This window comes from Petaurus breviceps, unplaced genomic scaffold (assembly GCF_028583685.1).
Source record: "Petaurus breviceps papuanus isolate PSGF00001 unplaced genomic scaffold, PetGlider_PUasm1.0 90686, whole genome shotgun sequence".
NCBI lineage: Eukaryota > Metazoa > Chordata > Mammalia > Diprotodontia > Petauridae > Petaurus > Petaurus breviceps.
The window spans coordinates 2189436-2205222 of record NW_027187309.1 but is presented as its reverse complement, the minus strand read 5'-3'; the positions used below and the strand labels follow the sequence as shown (position 1 = coordinate 2205222).

The following is a 15787-nucleotide window of genomic DNA, read 5'->3' as shown; positions in this document are numbered from 1 at the left end:
AAAAAAATCAGAAGGAAGGTGTGCACTCCATCAACTGGAAATAGCTGAACAAATTATAGTGACAAGATCATACTATCACATAAAATAATGCATATGAAAAATTCAGAGAATCTTGAGGAAACATATGAACTGATACAAAATGAAGTAAGTAGACCAAGGATAGCAATTTATACATGATCTACAAAAATATAAAGGAAACTAACAATGAAAAACTAATCCAGGGGTGGGGAACCTGTAGCCTCTAGGTCCTCAAGTGTGGTCTTTGATTGAATCCAAACTTCACCATGCATGTGAAGGTCACATGTGGCCTCAAGGCCACAGGTTTCCCACCCCTGCTCTAAGCAATGAAGTAACCCATGAATACCACTGAGGTTTGGTGGTGAAGCATACATACTCCTGTCTCTCAGCACAGAGAATTCTAGGTGTGGAATAAGACATTCATTTTCAGGCATGAACTAAATATTACTCTCTTTTGCTTGATTGTACTTATTTGCTAGAATAATGAGCTCTACAGGGAAAAGGAGGAGTTATTGGAAATAACATTGATATAAAAATGAAATGAGAATTAAAAAGCATTAAAAATATAATTTTAAAAAATTAATTTTTCAGCATCATATAGAAGTGACTGGGGTGGTAAGAGACCTGAGGCAGGAATACCAATTAGGAATCTGTAATCCAGACATGAGGTGAGGAAGACTTAAACTAAAGTAGTAGCTGTATGAGTAGAATTAGATGCAGGAGATGCTGTGAAGGTGGAAACAGCAAATTATTAGATATGTATGGTGAGGGAAAGTGAGGAGTCCAGAATAATGACAATATTATGTACTAAGACACTAGAAGGATTATGGAGCCCTCAACAGAAATAAGGATATGTTCAATAGGTAGTTGGTGATCTGAGACTAAAGCTTGGGGGAGATAACTGGCATCTAGGAGCCATTAATTTAGAGATTATAGTTAGGCCCATAAAAAATGAGATTATCAAGAGTGAATTTATAAGAAGACAATTAGAAAGCCCAGGACAGAACCTTGATGAATCAGCTATAGTTAACACAACTGATGAAGATGATGAACCAGCAAAGGGAACTGAGAAGCAGTCATATAAGTAAGAGGCAAATCAGGAGAACAAAAATCACACACACACATACACAAAGAGAAGAGAGTATCTGGGAAGAAAGGGTGGTCAACAGCGTCAAATGCAGTGGATAAATCAAAAAGAATTAGGACTGAGAAAAGCCCAATAGATTTGGCAATTAAGAGACCATTAATAACTCTGGAAAGACTGGTTTCAGTTGATTGATGATGTAGATAGCCAGATTAAAAAGGGTTGAGAAATAAGTTGAGGAAGTACAGGTATTGAGTATAGACAACTTTTTCAAAGAGTTTGGCTCAGAAAAGGAGAGATACAGGATGTTAGCCTAAAGGATTTGTAGGGTCTAATGAAGACTTTTTAAAGGATGGGGACAACTTGATCATGGTTAGAGGAAACAGAAAAGGTACAAGGTGATAAGGAAAGGTTAACAATGTGAAAGAGAGAGGGAAGAGATGATTGAGGCATGCAATCTGCCGAAGAAAGGATAGAATGGGTACAAGTGCACATGCAGAGGGATTGGCCTTCACAAGAAGGTCAACCTTTTTGTCAGACTAGGGTAAAGAAGGAGAGAATAGAAGATGATATCAATGGAACTTTGCAATAAAGAAAAAAGAAGAGACAGCACATGTTGAATGTTCTGATTATTTTCTTTAAAGAGGCAAGTTAATAGAAAGAGGAAAGAAGAGAAAGTATGGAGGCCTTGAGGAGGAAATAAGTCTGGAATAGTTTCCATGGGGAGAGAGACAGAAAATCAATTAGAGAAGAATAAAAAGTTTGCCTTGTTTCACAGACAGCCCACATAAATTTGTAATGCACCAGTCAGCATAATTGTGGGACTTCCTGCAGATTCGTTCAGAGGCTTGAGTAGGAGCAAAGGAGGAATATGGTGGGAATAATCTAGGGCTGAGGTTTGGCAAAAGAAGAGTGTATATAGGATAAATGGAGTGGAGCATGGGGAGAGGGACAAGAAAAGAGGATACTATAGAGCTGAAATGGTTAACTATTCAGTTATAGCTGTAGAGGGAAGAAGGTGACGTCAAAGCAGTTATCTGTTATCTATATAGAAAGCAGTGTGTAATATATTTGACTCAACTTCATATCACAAAGACCAAGACCAATATGAGAATTTGTGAAATTTCCACATTTTAAATACAACCCACATTAAAAACAGAGAGAAGCAATACAATGTAGTAGACAGGGAGTCAGGAAGATTGGGATTCAAATTCTGCCTTTGACACAAAGAAACATGTAAACACGAACAAATTTACTTTAACTTCTCAGTGTCCAAGGTAGTCTTCTAAGTCTTTAAATTTCATATGACTTCCCAAATAGCCCTACCCAAAGGATAGTGCAATAAAGAAAAAAGGAGAAGAGATAGCATATGTTGAATGTGTTGGGGGCTTCCCTCAATAATGAAATCATAAGTCTGGATAAAAGAAATCTTAAAATAAAGTTCAGTAAATAACATCAAGACAAGTTTAAAATTATACTGAACCATTATAAAACTTCATTCATGTGTTATACATTAGACCACTGAAGTACTTTCGCTCCTGATTTCTATTTTACTTGACAAAACATATCTTCTTCCTTAATATTATGAATATTAATCTATTCTTTGCTAGTGAATTTCCATTTGAACCTGAAATAACACTATGGTCATTCTCAATTGCATATATGATGAGCCTAACATTTCCCTCCCTGCTATGTTCATCAAGTTAATTGTTCCCATGATCACCAGCACAAATCCAATGTTCAGACAGCTAAAAGAATGCAGCCAAAGGAGGAATGAGACTATATGGATGTGGGCTACTGTATTTACCGAAGCAACAAAGACATCTCCAATCATCTCAATGGAATCCCATTCTGATACCCGACTGGCCAAAGCAATCTGGAACATAGAATGACACTGAAGGATTTCCTTAATGCGATAAAATACCATCTTCAGTTTCCTTTCACTCAAAACCTTTGGCTCCATCTCTGAAAGTGGCTTTTCATATTGCTAGAGTAAAAAGAAAAATATTAATTTTTTAAGTTTTGAAAAAGAAAAATCACAAATTCCTTGATGCCTCGTGCCTATACATATAGAAAAAATATTTTTGAGAACTTGATTAATTTACTAAACTATAGTAGTTTACAAAAAATACAATAATGTCATTTAGGTACCTCCAAAATCCTTTTAAGAGCATCCACATAGTTTTTTTCACTATCGACAACTGAACCCAAAATATATCTTCTTACAACCTGTGGAATATTTGAAAATATTATTAGAGAAAATTGCTTCAACTGTATGTATCATACATATAGCAGGAAGTAATTTGCATTTTAGCTTTGGGGATGACTTACAGTATTATTATAATGTGGAAAAAATGATGGGGTCCCCAAAAAGCTTTATTTTTTTTAATTTTTGTTTGCCAGAAAGACACAAAGAATTAGTAACTTACAATCATTGTAGAGTGAAACATGTTATGGGATCAAAACATTATTTTTAACATATATATTCAAATATACAACTGCCCCAGACATCTTGCCACCTACTTCGCTTCTTTCTCTCTCTCTACCCTCCACATCAGCACCCCAGAAACCATACCCTTTCCTTCTCTTCCTGATCCCTCTTCTCCACCTCTGGAGTATTTACTCCACTAGGCTTTCGATCTTAACTCAGAGGCTGAGCTATCCTAATTGATGGGTGAGTGTAATTCAGCAAACACTATCTCTAAGCCAACCTCCACAATTTGCTAGCATCCTGCTACAGCACATTCCACCATTATTCTCTATGTGTCCATTTTTTACCTTCTGGTCTAAGAAAAGTAATCACAGGCTAGGAACTATCTCAGTCCCCTCATCTTATAGTTGAGAAAACTGAAACCCAGGGAAGTTAAGTGACTTACCCAAGCTTACACAGATATTATGCATCAGAAGCAGGACTAGAACTCAGATCCTCTGTACTAAAAGGATGTAATTGACTGCCCTATGGCCCCATTCACCATTCCTACTACTCCCCAGACCAAAACTCCCTTCCCTCAAATTACTCTCCTATATGTGTTATCTTCTTCATTTAGAATATAAGCTCCTGGGGCAGCCAGGTAGCACAGCAAGTAAGAGCACCGGCTCCAGTGTTGAGAAGACCTGGAGATCGAATCCCGGGCTCAGACACTTAGCACCCACCCAGAAACACCTGGCCGTGTAACCTTGAGCAAGTTACTTAACCCCAATTGCTTAGGGGCGGCCAGGTGGCTCAGCGAGTAAGAGTACCGGCTCCAGTGTTGGGACGACCTGGAGATCCAATCCCGGGCTCAGACACTCAGCACCACACCCAGAAATAACTGGCCGTGTAACCTTGAGCAAGTTACTTAACCCCGATTGCTTTAAAAAAAAAAAAAAAAAAGGAATATAAGCTCCTTGAGTATGGGAATTGGATGACTTTTATGTTTATATCCCCAGCACTTAGCTCAGCCCATGGCATATGTCTGCCACTTAAATAAATGTTTTTGTCATTCTAATCACTCAACATTCCCAAACCAAAAACATTTTTTCAAAAAAGACAAGTTATAGAATTACCAAAAAAAAAAAAAAATCATTCAACAAATGTTTCCTGAGTAGCCATTATATGCATGGAACAGTGTGGAGTGGATGAATAACAAAAGAAAATCTAGGCTAGATTCCATCTCATAACACAAAATATTAAGAATAATGACAACAACAACAATAATTCATTTTCACAAAGAACTTTTCTCAACAATAATCCTAGGAAAAGCCCAAGGCATAATTATCTCTTTTATAGCTGAAGAAACTGAGGCTCAGCATTTCTGACAGACCCCGTCACATAAAGTGATGCCAGAGTTCTTATGTATTGGAGCCAAGACTTATGCCTAGCTCTCTTGACACTGAATTTCATACTCTTTTCACTTTACCACACTGCCTTGTAAAGACCTTATTATCTGAAAAAGAGATTAATATGTTGGGGACAAGAAAGGATAAATGAAAGGAACTTAGTGTAAAATTAAAGCATGCTAAATATAATATTATTATTAGAGCCATGCATATATTGTATAATACAGTACAATTTTCCTCACATTCAGGATATATATTTTTCAAATTGTCCATTTTTAAAAAATTTCTTGGGCTATGGTTTGTTTTCCATATGGATATTTTCTAATCTCAAGCAAAAGTTACATTGGATTTGAATCAAGTAGTTGATAATACATAGTACTTTTGTAGAAAATAAGGGAAATGTCTTTTCACATATAATTTTACTGCATAATTTTCTGTCTACAAGTGGCACACTGATTATAAATAATACAAAAGAATGACTAATACGAAGTTAAGCCCCAAATAATTTCCTGAGCCTCTCTTTATCACTATCAGGCAACTGGGTTTGTGACTATTTGGGCATCCTACACTACCACCTAGTGGATAAAAGAAGTATATGCATAAAACTTTAAGAAAATTCCAGTTTGAAAAAAAAATCTTATTTTTTAACAGTAATTAGAGAATAATTATTTTCTTTATCAGAGGATTCATCATTATACAAAAGATTTACTAGAAGTTTTCTTGTCTTAACTAACCCAGTCTTCTAATGCATTTAAAACAGTATCTGTTTAAGGATGGAATAAGGAGGGGGGAGCTGATTTATAACCAACATTTATAAAACCTCTGAGTTTGAAGAGACCTCAGAGAGCATCTCTATCTAAACAACAATCACCACCATAATATAGGGGGTCATCCAGTCTTTGTTTGAAGACTTTTAAGGTCTTCAAAAATGAGGGGAACTCATTCATGAGGAAACCCATTTCTACTTTTGGATGGATCTAATTATTAGGAACAGGGCAGCTATGTGGTATAGCAGATAGAGTTTCAGGGCATGGAGTAAGGAAAACCTGAGGACAAATTTGGTCTCAGACAACTACAAGCTGTGTGACCCTGCGCAAGTCACTTAATCCTATTTGTTGCAATTTCTTCATCTATAAATGAGCTAGAAAAGGAAATGGCAAACTACTCTAGTATCTTTTTCAAGAAAACTCCAGACAGGGTCATAGAAAGCTGTACAAATGAACAATAACAATTATTAGGATGTTTCTAAGTTTGTTTTACAATTTTCCACTCTGGATATAAGTAAGACAAGTCTAATCCTTCTTCCACATGATAGTCTATCCAATGCTATAAAGAGGCTATGATTTATCCCACCCCAAAAATCTGTTCTCCAGATTAAAAATCTGTCCCTTCAACATGTCCTCATCCATATTGTATTTAAGATCCTTCAGTGTGCTAGCTATTCTCCTTGAAATATTATTTGTTTTCTAAAATGTGGTTTAAAACATTTGAATTATAATGTAATTTATCAATCCCTTTGCTAAAATGTTTATAGAACTGCCTAGTCCTAGTCACTGTGCCTCTCAATACCATACCTTCCATTAGTCTTTTTGGTTCCTATGTCAGACTAAAGAATGTAGCTAGAAGTGGGTAGGTGGCAGCTAGGTGGTTCAGTGAATAGAGCACCAGCCCTGGAGTCAGGAGGACTTGAGTTCAAATCCGGCCTCAGACACTTAACATACAAAAAAACTAGCTGTGTTTCCCTGGGCAAGGCACTTAACCCCAATTGCCCTCCAAAAAAAATAAAGACTGTCCAACACCTAACATAGTACCTGGTACACAGAAAGCTCTTAGTAACATTTGTGGATTGACTGATTTATTTTACACTAAGTTCTAAAACTTTCCCTTTGGAATCAGGAAGAACAAGTCTAATCTGTATTCTACAGAACAGACCTTCCACGAATTGAAGACACAAATCATACCACCTAAGAGTTCTCTTCTTCAAGCTATGGCACTGCCTCTCATCCCCTCTCCAGCCTGGTCACCCTCCGAGTCTGGCTATGCTCTAACTCACCAGTTATTCCAATTTTTTGGTTGTTCCAATATGTCAATCTATGTTTTAATTAGCTTTATTGAATAATCACATCCCCAAAATTCTTAGGTCTTCAATAACTTAGCTTCCACCAACCTTTCCAAACTTGTTTGATATAATCCGCTTCCCTGAAAACTCAATTCCAGTCACACTAGCCTGCCAAATGTTTCCTGTACATGAAATTCCATCTCCTACCTCTGTACCTTTGAATAGGCCTGGAAATGCACTCTCTACTCATCACCAAGATCTCTAACTTCCTGGAAAAACAGCTCAATAGCCTCCTCCAGCATGTAAGACCTCTCTTGGTCCCACCTAGTTGACATGTCCTATCTCTTGAAATTACTTTGCATCATTTTACAAATTGTCAGCATTTACTTTTCCAGGTACTTCCCACAAAGTCTGGTTTTTGTTTGCTTGCTTTGTCTTTATATTCCTATCACCTAACACAATACCTGGCTCCTCAAAGTTATTTAAATACTTGTTGAATTGAACTAAATCATTACCATCTCTTAGGCTTCAATTAGCTTAAGATCTAATAATAAACATTTATTGAATTAAGGTTCACAAAGTGTTTTCCTTGGAAATGTCCCCCTGTGAAATAGGTAGTAAATACTGATATCCCTATCCAGACCTTATCAGGGAGATGAAGTTACTTGGCTACACAACTAAGTAAACATCAAAGCCAGTAAAGAGTCTGAATCAGGTTTGAGTTCAGTTTTTTTTTTCCTCAACTGCATTATAGACTCAGCATCCTTCCTTAGCTTCCTCTTCCATACTATCACCCACTTCTTCAGATCTCTCTGCATCAAAAGATAATTTTTTAGAGCTGGAAGGGATGGACCATGGAGGACATGTCCAACATGTAAGACATGAGGAACAAAGACCTGTCACAGAGATTTGAACCCAGGTCCTTTAAATCCTATACTCTTTCCACTTATGTCCAAATCAGATTTTAAAGTCCTTTTTAAAACCTGCCTATTTACCCCTTGGCATTATACATTTTTATCCTTAATCTCTAATATTCCCTTACTTTTGCCATCTAATTTGACCAAATAGACATTCTTGATTACATTTATTCCCTTTATTTTCCATGTCCTGTATCTATAAATTTTATCACATCATCCACTTGGAAACCTGTAAGAGCACAGGCCTAGAGTCAGGAAGACCTGAATTCAAATTCTGCATCAGACATTGAATGGCTGTGTGATCCAGGACAAGTCACCAAAACTTATCTGTGACTCACTTTCCTCATTTGTAAAATGGAAAAAAAATAATCATACCTAACTTCCCAAGTTTGTTGTGAGGACCAAATGAATTCACACATATAAATGATTTTGCAAACCTTAAAGAGTTATATAAATGCTAGCTTTTGTTATTATTAGTAGATTTAGTATTAGTAATTGCCCCCCATAAAACCACCCAATCCTCTCTAGAGGCAATATAAACTGGAGTAGAGGGAACACTAGACTCAAAGTTAATAGACTTGAGTTCTAATTCTGGCTGTGCCATCAACAAGTTGTGTGACCTTGGAAAGTCACTTCCCATCTCAGAGCCTCCCACTGGTACTCCTCATCTACATATATGCCCCAACAAGGGCATAGTACTTACAGTATATTTTATGGATAAAGAACACTAAATATAGAGAATGCTTTAAAAATTGTAAGTCATTACAACATTGCTTCACAACACATGTGGTGATGTTCAGTTTTCTCATAATGCAAAATATACTAACTTGCTGCTGGGATAAACCTTCAGGCATTGGAGTCATAATTGCCTCTGTGTGCACACAATCGACATCAATAAATAAATTTAGTTCTTCCTCTTGAAGACAAGATCTGTGTTCTAAAAAAAGAAAATGAAATGCTTGTTTTAAATGGAAATATATTTAAAATCATATAACACATTGAAATAAGCATATCCACATATAATTTATTAAATTTCAGTTCCTCATGGATTAATTTTCAAGCAAATTCCTACTGTCCTTCACATAAAAGTTGAGAGAGCATTTTGGTGACACATAAACTTTACTAAAATGAAAACTATAGTAAACAGTTGTTTTAGGGAGGTAGGTGGAGCAGTGGACAAAGTGATGAATCTGGAGTCAGGAAGACCTGAGTTCAAATCCAGCCTCCTACATTTGTATCTGTGTGACCCTTGGCAAGTCATAAGTGGTGACTCTCTGTTTACTCATCTGTAAAAACAACTACCTCACAGGGTTATTATGAGGATAAAATTACATAATATTTGTAAACCATCTGCTGTTTTTATACTACCCACATAACCCCAATATTCCTCTCATAACAAATAATTTTTTAAATGAAGAGAAAAAAAATTAACACAACCAACACATCCCACCAAAGCTAGATATTATATGCAATGTTCCACACCCATGGATCTCCCCTCACCCTCACTCTGCAAAGGATAAAGGAGCAGATATCTTTTTCATATCTCTTCTTTTAAGGCAAAGGTTATAATTTTACAGTAGTCATTTTCAATTATTCTTTGCTTGTTCTTTCTGTTTACATTGTTGTGGTCACTGTGTATACTTTCCTTGGTTCTGATTACTTCACTTTGCATTAGTTCATATAAGTCTTTCCAAGTTTCTCTGTGTTCATCATGTTCATAATTCTTTTAGCACACTAAGCTTCTGTTATACAAATACAATTTGTTTGGCCATTCTCCAACCAATGAGAATCTACTGTGAATAGTCTTTTTAACCTTAGGATGCAGGAGATAATCTGGAGAGCTCAATGATAAACAAGTAATAAGGCCACAGTCTCATAATCTATAAGCTATACCTCCTGAAATACCCACATACAAATAAGAGACTAAGGGAAATATAACTGAGACTAGGGTTCCCCTCTTCAAGCAGAGCTCTCATTAAGAGTTTGGAAATGAGTCAGTTATGTATCGGATAGACATCAGATCTCCCTGTAATGGTCAAATTAGATCATAGGATTAACAGAAGGGAAGGTCACTACTAGCTACCATTCCATATTTGCAAAAATATAGAGTGTTTTAATAGTCTTAGTACAGCTTTAATTGTGTTTTTAAAAGTTTAAACTGCACAACAAGTTTTGGGATACCATGTAAATCTATGTCAACTCAGTCTTTACCAGGTCCATATCAAACTCTATCCTTTTTTGAAAATGAAAATGAAAATAAAATTTCCATTATGTCTTATAGATCTTCACATAGACTTTCTGATATGCCTGAAATGCTGTCCATTTTTACTTTGATTGCTGGAATTCCAGCAGTTAGAGGTTGCATTTATTTCTTCTCTAATCACTCAAGTTGTTTTTGTTCTCTATCCCTCTTACACTCTGTGTGTGTGTGTGTGATAGATTTCTACCAATCTTGTAAAGCTTATTTAAAATGAATTACTTAGGATTACAAAATTAAAAAAAAAAGAGTTTGGAAAAGTCTAGTTCCCCAAATCCTAACGTCTTTAAGAACTAACTTAAATGGGTGCTTTGGAAAGTAAGGCAAGTTTTCAGACATTGGCACTTAAAGCCAAGTCTATGAAATCATCAAGTGTTCACCTAGAAGTGTAGAATGGTAGAAACTGGGAGTTAGGATATCCAGGTTTGAAGTTTTTTTCTGCCTCTAACTATCTCTGTAATTCAGGATCTTATTTAACTTCTTTGGACCTATTTTTCCCTCTGTAAAATGACCAAGTTTAACTGATAATCTCTAAAGTCCATATCTTTCCTAATATAGTATTCATTTAGGAAATATTAATTGATTAACTAATAATTTGGTTATTTAAATCTGATTCTATGACCTAAGAGGTCACCCAGAAGAAGCTTTTTTATAAAAGAGAAAACTGAGACCTGGAGAGACTAAGTAATTTGCCCAAAGCTACAAAGATAGCAAGTTGCAAAACCAGGCCTTCTAGCCACAAATTCAGTTCACTTAACACTGTGCACCTGATGGGCAAAACACCTTAAACACTAAGGTAATATTTCTACAACCAGTTTGTGGTATTGTCTAATTTAGTCCCTGTTCAATATACCCTCTTCCATATTCTGTGGTACTGCCAACTGAATGTCATGCTATTAGTAAATACTTAAATCTTTAAAGTGATTCTACATAGGTCAATATCAAAATCATATTGACTGTATACTTTGCAGCCAAAGGTGGAAAACCTCTAAGCAATCATTTAAAACAAGACCTGGAGCTGACTGTGGCTCAGATCGTGAGTTCCTTATCACAAAAATATAGAATTAAATTGAAGAAAGCATGGAAATCTATCAGATTCCATTGACCTAAATGTATCCCTTATGAATATGAACTAGAAATGATGAATAGATGTAAGGGATTCAATCTGGTAGACAGAGTGTCTAAAGAATTAAGGACTGAGGTTCACAATACTGTACAGAAGGCAGCATCAAAAAAAAAATCCAAAGAAAACAAAATGACTGTCTAATGTGGCTTTACAAATAGCTGAGGGAAAAAGGAAAGGGAAAGGCAAAGGAGAAAAGCAAAAATATATTCAATTGAATTCAGAATTTCAGAGAATAGTGAGGATAAGAAGGTTTTCTTAAGTGAACGATGCAAAGAAATAGAAGAAAACAATAGAACAGGACAGATAGATCTCTTCAAGAAAATTAAAGATATCAAGGGAATATTTCATGCAAAAATAGTTATGATAAAAGACAAAAACAGAAGGGACGTAACAGAAGCAGATGAGATTAAGCAGAGGTGGCAAGAATATAGAGAGCAATATGTGGACCAAGAATTACCAGAAAAGCAAGCTGGTTTTCAAAGAGGCAGAGGAACTTGAGACCAAATTGCCAACATTTGCTGGATTATGGAGAAAGTAAAGGAGTTTCAGAAAAAAAAATCTACTTCTGCTTCATTGACTACACTAAAGCTTTTGACTGTGTATATCACAACAAAATGTGGCAAGTCCCCAAAGAATGGGAGTATCATATCATCTTACTTGTCTCCTGAGGAACTTGTAGGTGCACCAAAAAGCAACAATTAGAACTGAACATGGAGCAATCGATTGGCTTAAGATTGGAAAAGGAGTATGACAAGGCTGCATATTGTCATCTTATTTATTTAACTTACATGAATAGTATATCATGTGAAATGCCAGGCTGCACAAATCAAAAGTTGCAATTATAGTAGCCAGGAGAAATATCAACAATCTCATAAATGCGGATGATACCAATCTGATGGCAGAAAGTGAAAAAGAATTAAGAAGTCTCTTAATGAGGTGAAAGAGGAGAGTGTAAAAGTTGGCTTGAAGCATTAACATAAAAAAAAACCATAATATGTTGGCAACTGGTCCAATCACTTCCTGGCAAACAGAGGGAGAAAAATGGAAGTAGTGTCAGATTTTATATTCTTGGGCTCAAAGATCATTACAGATGGTGCTTGCAGCCATGTAATTAAAAGATGCTTGCTCCTTGGAAAGAAAGCTATAGCAAATCTGGACAGCATACTAAAAATTAGAGACATCACCTTATAGACAAAGGACCATACAGCTAAAGCTATGGTTTTTCCAGTAGTAATGTATAGCTATGAGAGTAGGACTATAAGAAAAGCTGAGTGCCACAGAATTGATGTTTTCAAATTATGGTGCTGGAAAAGACTTTTGAGAGTCCTGTGAATAGCAAGGAGATCAATTCAGTCAATATTCAAAGAAATTAATTCAGACTATTCATTGGAAGGTCAAATACTAAAACTGAAGCTTAAATTTGGCCACATAATGAAAAGATACTGATCTTGGGAAAGATTGAAGGCAGAAGGAAAAGGAAATAGGAAAAGATGAGATGGAAAGATAGAGTCATGGAAGCAATGAATATGAATTTGAACAGACTCCAGGAGATAGTGGAAGACAGAAGGGTCTGATGTGCTACATATGATCCAGGGGATCATGAAGAGTCAGACACAACTGAATGACTGAACACAACCAAAAAAGGTCCCAGAGAGGCAGCATGATGTAGTGAACAGAGGGATAGCCCTGGATTCAGGAAGATGTATGTTCAAATTCTAACTCTGACATATAACTAATTTATAAATCACTTAACTCCTTAGTGTAACCACTTATAAATCTCTTAACTCCTTAGTGTCTCTGCATAGCTCTCAACTGGAATCTACATTGGTACCCAAGATTTTAATATTCCAGAGTTTCATATCCATTGATACAGACAAAAAAAAGTAACAATTCTAAGCTATACACTCTAAGTGGCATGTGGTCTATTGAATGCAGACTGCTGCCAGTATATTCTGCTTCTAGGCAGGCCCTGCATTATGGTTGGTAAACAGAGGAATTGGTCATCTATATGTTATGATGTCAGAACAACTGGGAAAGCTTAATATCCTACCAATCATCAATCAATAAACCTTTAGTAAGCACCAATTATATTCCAGGCATTGTTCTAAGTACTGAGGTTACAAAAAAACATAAGACAGTCCTTGTCCTTAAGAAAATTACAATCTAAAATCCTACCTTAAAAGGCATTATGGTGTAGTGGTTGTCTTGGGAGTCAGGCATTCAATTCAAGAAAGATTTAATGAATAACCACAATGTGTCAGCCACTGTGCTAGGAACTAGGGATAAAAGTGACACAGTCCCTCCCTTCAAGGAGCTTACATTCTACTGGGAGAAAATACCTTTTTTATGTCAATAAGAATGAACAAATATATACAAAGTAAGTAGAAAGTAATTTGGTATGTGTGTGTGGGGGGGAACATTAATAACTGAGGCAGAATCTTCAAAAGACTCCAGTATTAGGTGGAATCCAAGGTGGAAACCAAGAGGTTCTTTGAAAGAAGTTAGGGATCCTATGAGGCAGAAATGAGGTGGGAGAGCATTCCAGATGTGGAAGATGGCCAGTGCCAAACTCTAGAAATGGGAGATGGGATGTTGTATATGACATACAGGAAAGAGATCAGTTTGGTTAGAAAATGGCAGAATAATGGTCTCTCCCATTCATTATCATTCTTCTTTTCAATGTGACTAATGTGAAAATGTGTTTACTAGTAAGGTATGTGTAGAGTCATATGACACTGCATGTTTTCTTGGGGAGGAAGGAGAGAAGGTGAGGCAAAAATTGTAAAATTTATGGAAGTGAATGTTGAAAACTAAAAATAAATAAATTAATAAGTTTGTTTTAAAAAAAGAAAATGGGAAAATAATGTATGCTATCTGGAAAGATTAGGAAGAACTTTAAATCCCAAGTAGAAGAGTCTGCATTTTATCCCAGAGGTAATAAAGAGCTATTTCCTTTTCTTGAGCATGGGGAATTATCACATCTCCAAATCAGGATTATTCTAGCAGTGGTGTAGAAGATGAATTGGAGGTTCCTCAGACACTTACTAAGTATATAACCATGGGCAAATCACATTTCCACTCACTTCCCCCAACCATCTCTAAACAAAAGTCAACTCCTCTTCCATCCAGATGACGGACACCAAAAGTATATAGTCAGGCCTCATAGTTAGATTAAGGTTTTGGACTCTTGCTAAAATACAAATCTCCCTGGAAGGAGTGAAACTTTACATCTTTTGCCTTCTTAAATATTTCAATAATTAACAGTCATTTTGTTTTCCATTAGTGTAGCTACACTGCTCTGCATGGTACTTAATATTCTTTTTGTTAAAACATCCAATTGGTTGAATGTAGTACCTAAGAACAGTTGGCAAGAATAAAAGGGCAGGGAAGGAAGAGTAGAGAATCATGATCTCTCACACCTAGACCACTAAAAGAACAGAGAAAAATCTCCATTTTGGAGAATTTCCATCATTCACTAAGAGTATTTTTCAAGACCCTTCTATCACCTCTCCAAAGAAGGAAAACACAAAAGTATAATTTTCTCCATGATTGTGCTCTTTCTATGAAGGATTCTGACTTTGCTTCACAGATAGTCACATGTAAAGTATAATAATTACAACAATACCAACCCTTGACACAGTGACATCAATTCTATAGACACTGACCATTGGAAACAAATGATTTAGTCCGGATGAATGAACGGCCTTTCTTTACAGCAGCTTTGGTTTTTTCAAGGCCATCTTTGGTACCTTCTTTTGCTGCCCGCATGAGTTTTTGCATCTGTGAGAGAAGAAAGATAGTAAGCTATGAATTTAGTGCTTATTGATGCAGTTCAATGGATAGCTATAAATATCATGGCATAAATCTCTACTTTTAACTAGCTTCTTTTAAAAAAATACTGTCAAGTAGTTTGGTCCCAAATTGATCTTTTGGATGGACATTTTCTTTTCACTTAAAATATATTCATTAGTCATTGAATATTTAAATATATGACATATTTACATAATATATACATATTTGGGTATATATATATATGTGTGTGTATATATATATATATATATATATATATATATATACACACACACACAACATTTTTCTGAAGCACTTCTCTCTTGGGAACAGAAAAACAACTTGTGGTGCTACAAAACATTCTAGTACCATATCCAAAGAGTGAAAAGGGAAATAAGCACACAGAGCCAGGTCAAACAGAACTCTGTTCTCTCCAGGGCTCCCATTTTACAAGTTTGACCATCTAAATACTGAAATGATCACTGTATTTATGTCCCCAATTGATATAGGACTGCAAATCTACAAATAGTCAAACAAGAATAGGCCAACAGGTCATTTGAAGCCATTCATATACTAATGTAAATATACTTTTCACCTGAGCTAAGCAGAACATAGACAACGATGAACCCATTAGAAGCTGATTTTTAAACAAAAAAAGACCAGGTGACTGAGAGAACCAACAACTATTTCCCACTTGGATAGGTCCTTATTACCTCTC

At 35.9% G+C, this 15787-nt stretch overlaps 1 protein-coding gene across 4 annotated transcripts in view; it reads right to left on the bottom strand.

Annotated features, from left to right (window-relative positions):
* The window catches only part of ARHGEF10 (Rho guanine nucleotide exchange factor 10), a 233388-nt gene that overhangs the window by 121327 nt on the left and 96274 nt on the right, over window positions 1-15787 (bottom strand). For all 4 annotated transcript variants that reach the window (XM_069065400.1, XM_069065398.1, XM_069065399.1 and 1 more), the window contains 4 exons: window positions 14946-15060; window positions 8725-8834; window positions 3254-3331; window positions 2910-3089 (listed from right to left, as the gene is read on the bottom strand). In XM_069065400.1, coding sequence (XP_068921501.1) covers window positions 2910-3089; window positions 3254-3331; window positions 8725-8834; window positions 14946-15060 — 483 coding nt within the window. The remainder of the gene's footprint in view (window positions 1-2909; window positions 3090-3253; window positions 3332-8724; window positions 8835-14945; window positions 15061-15787) is intronic.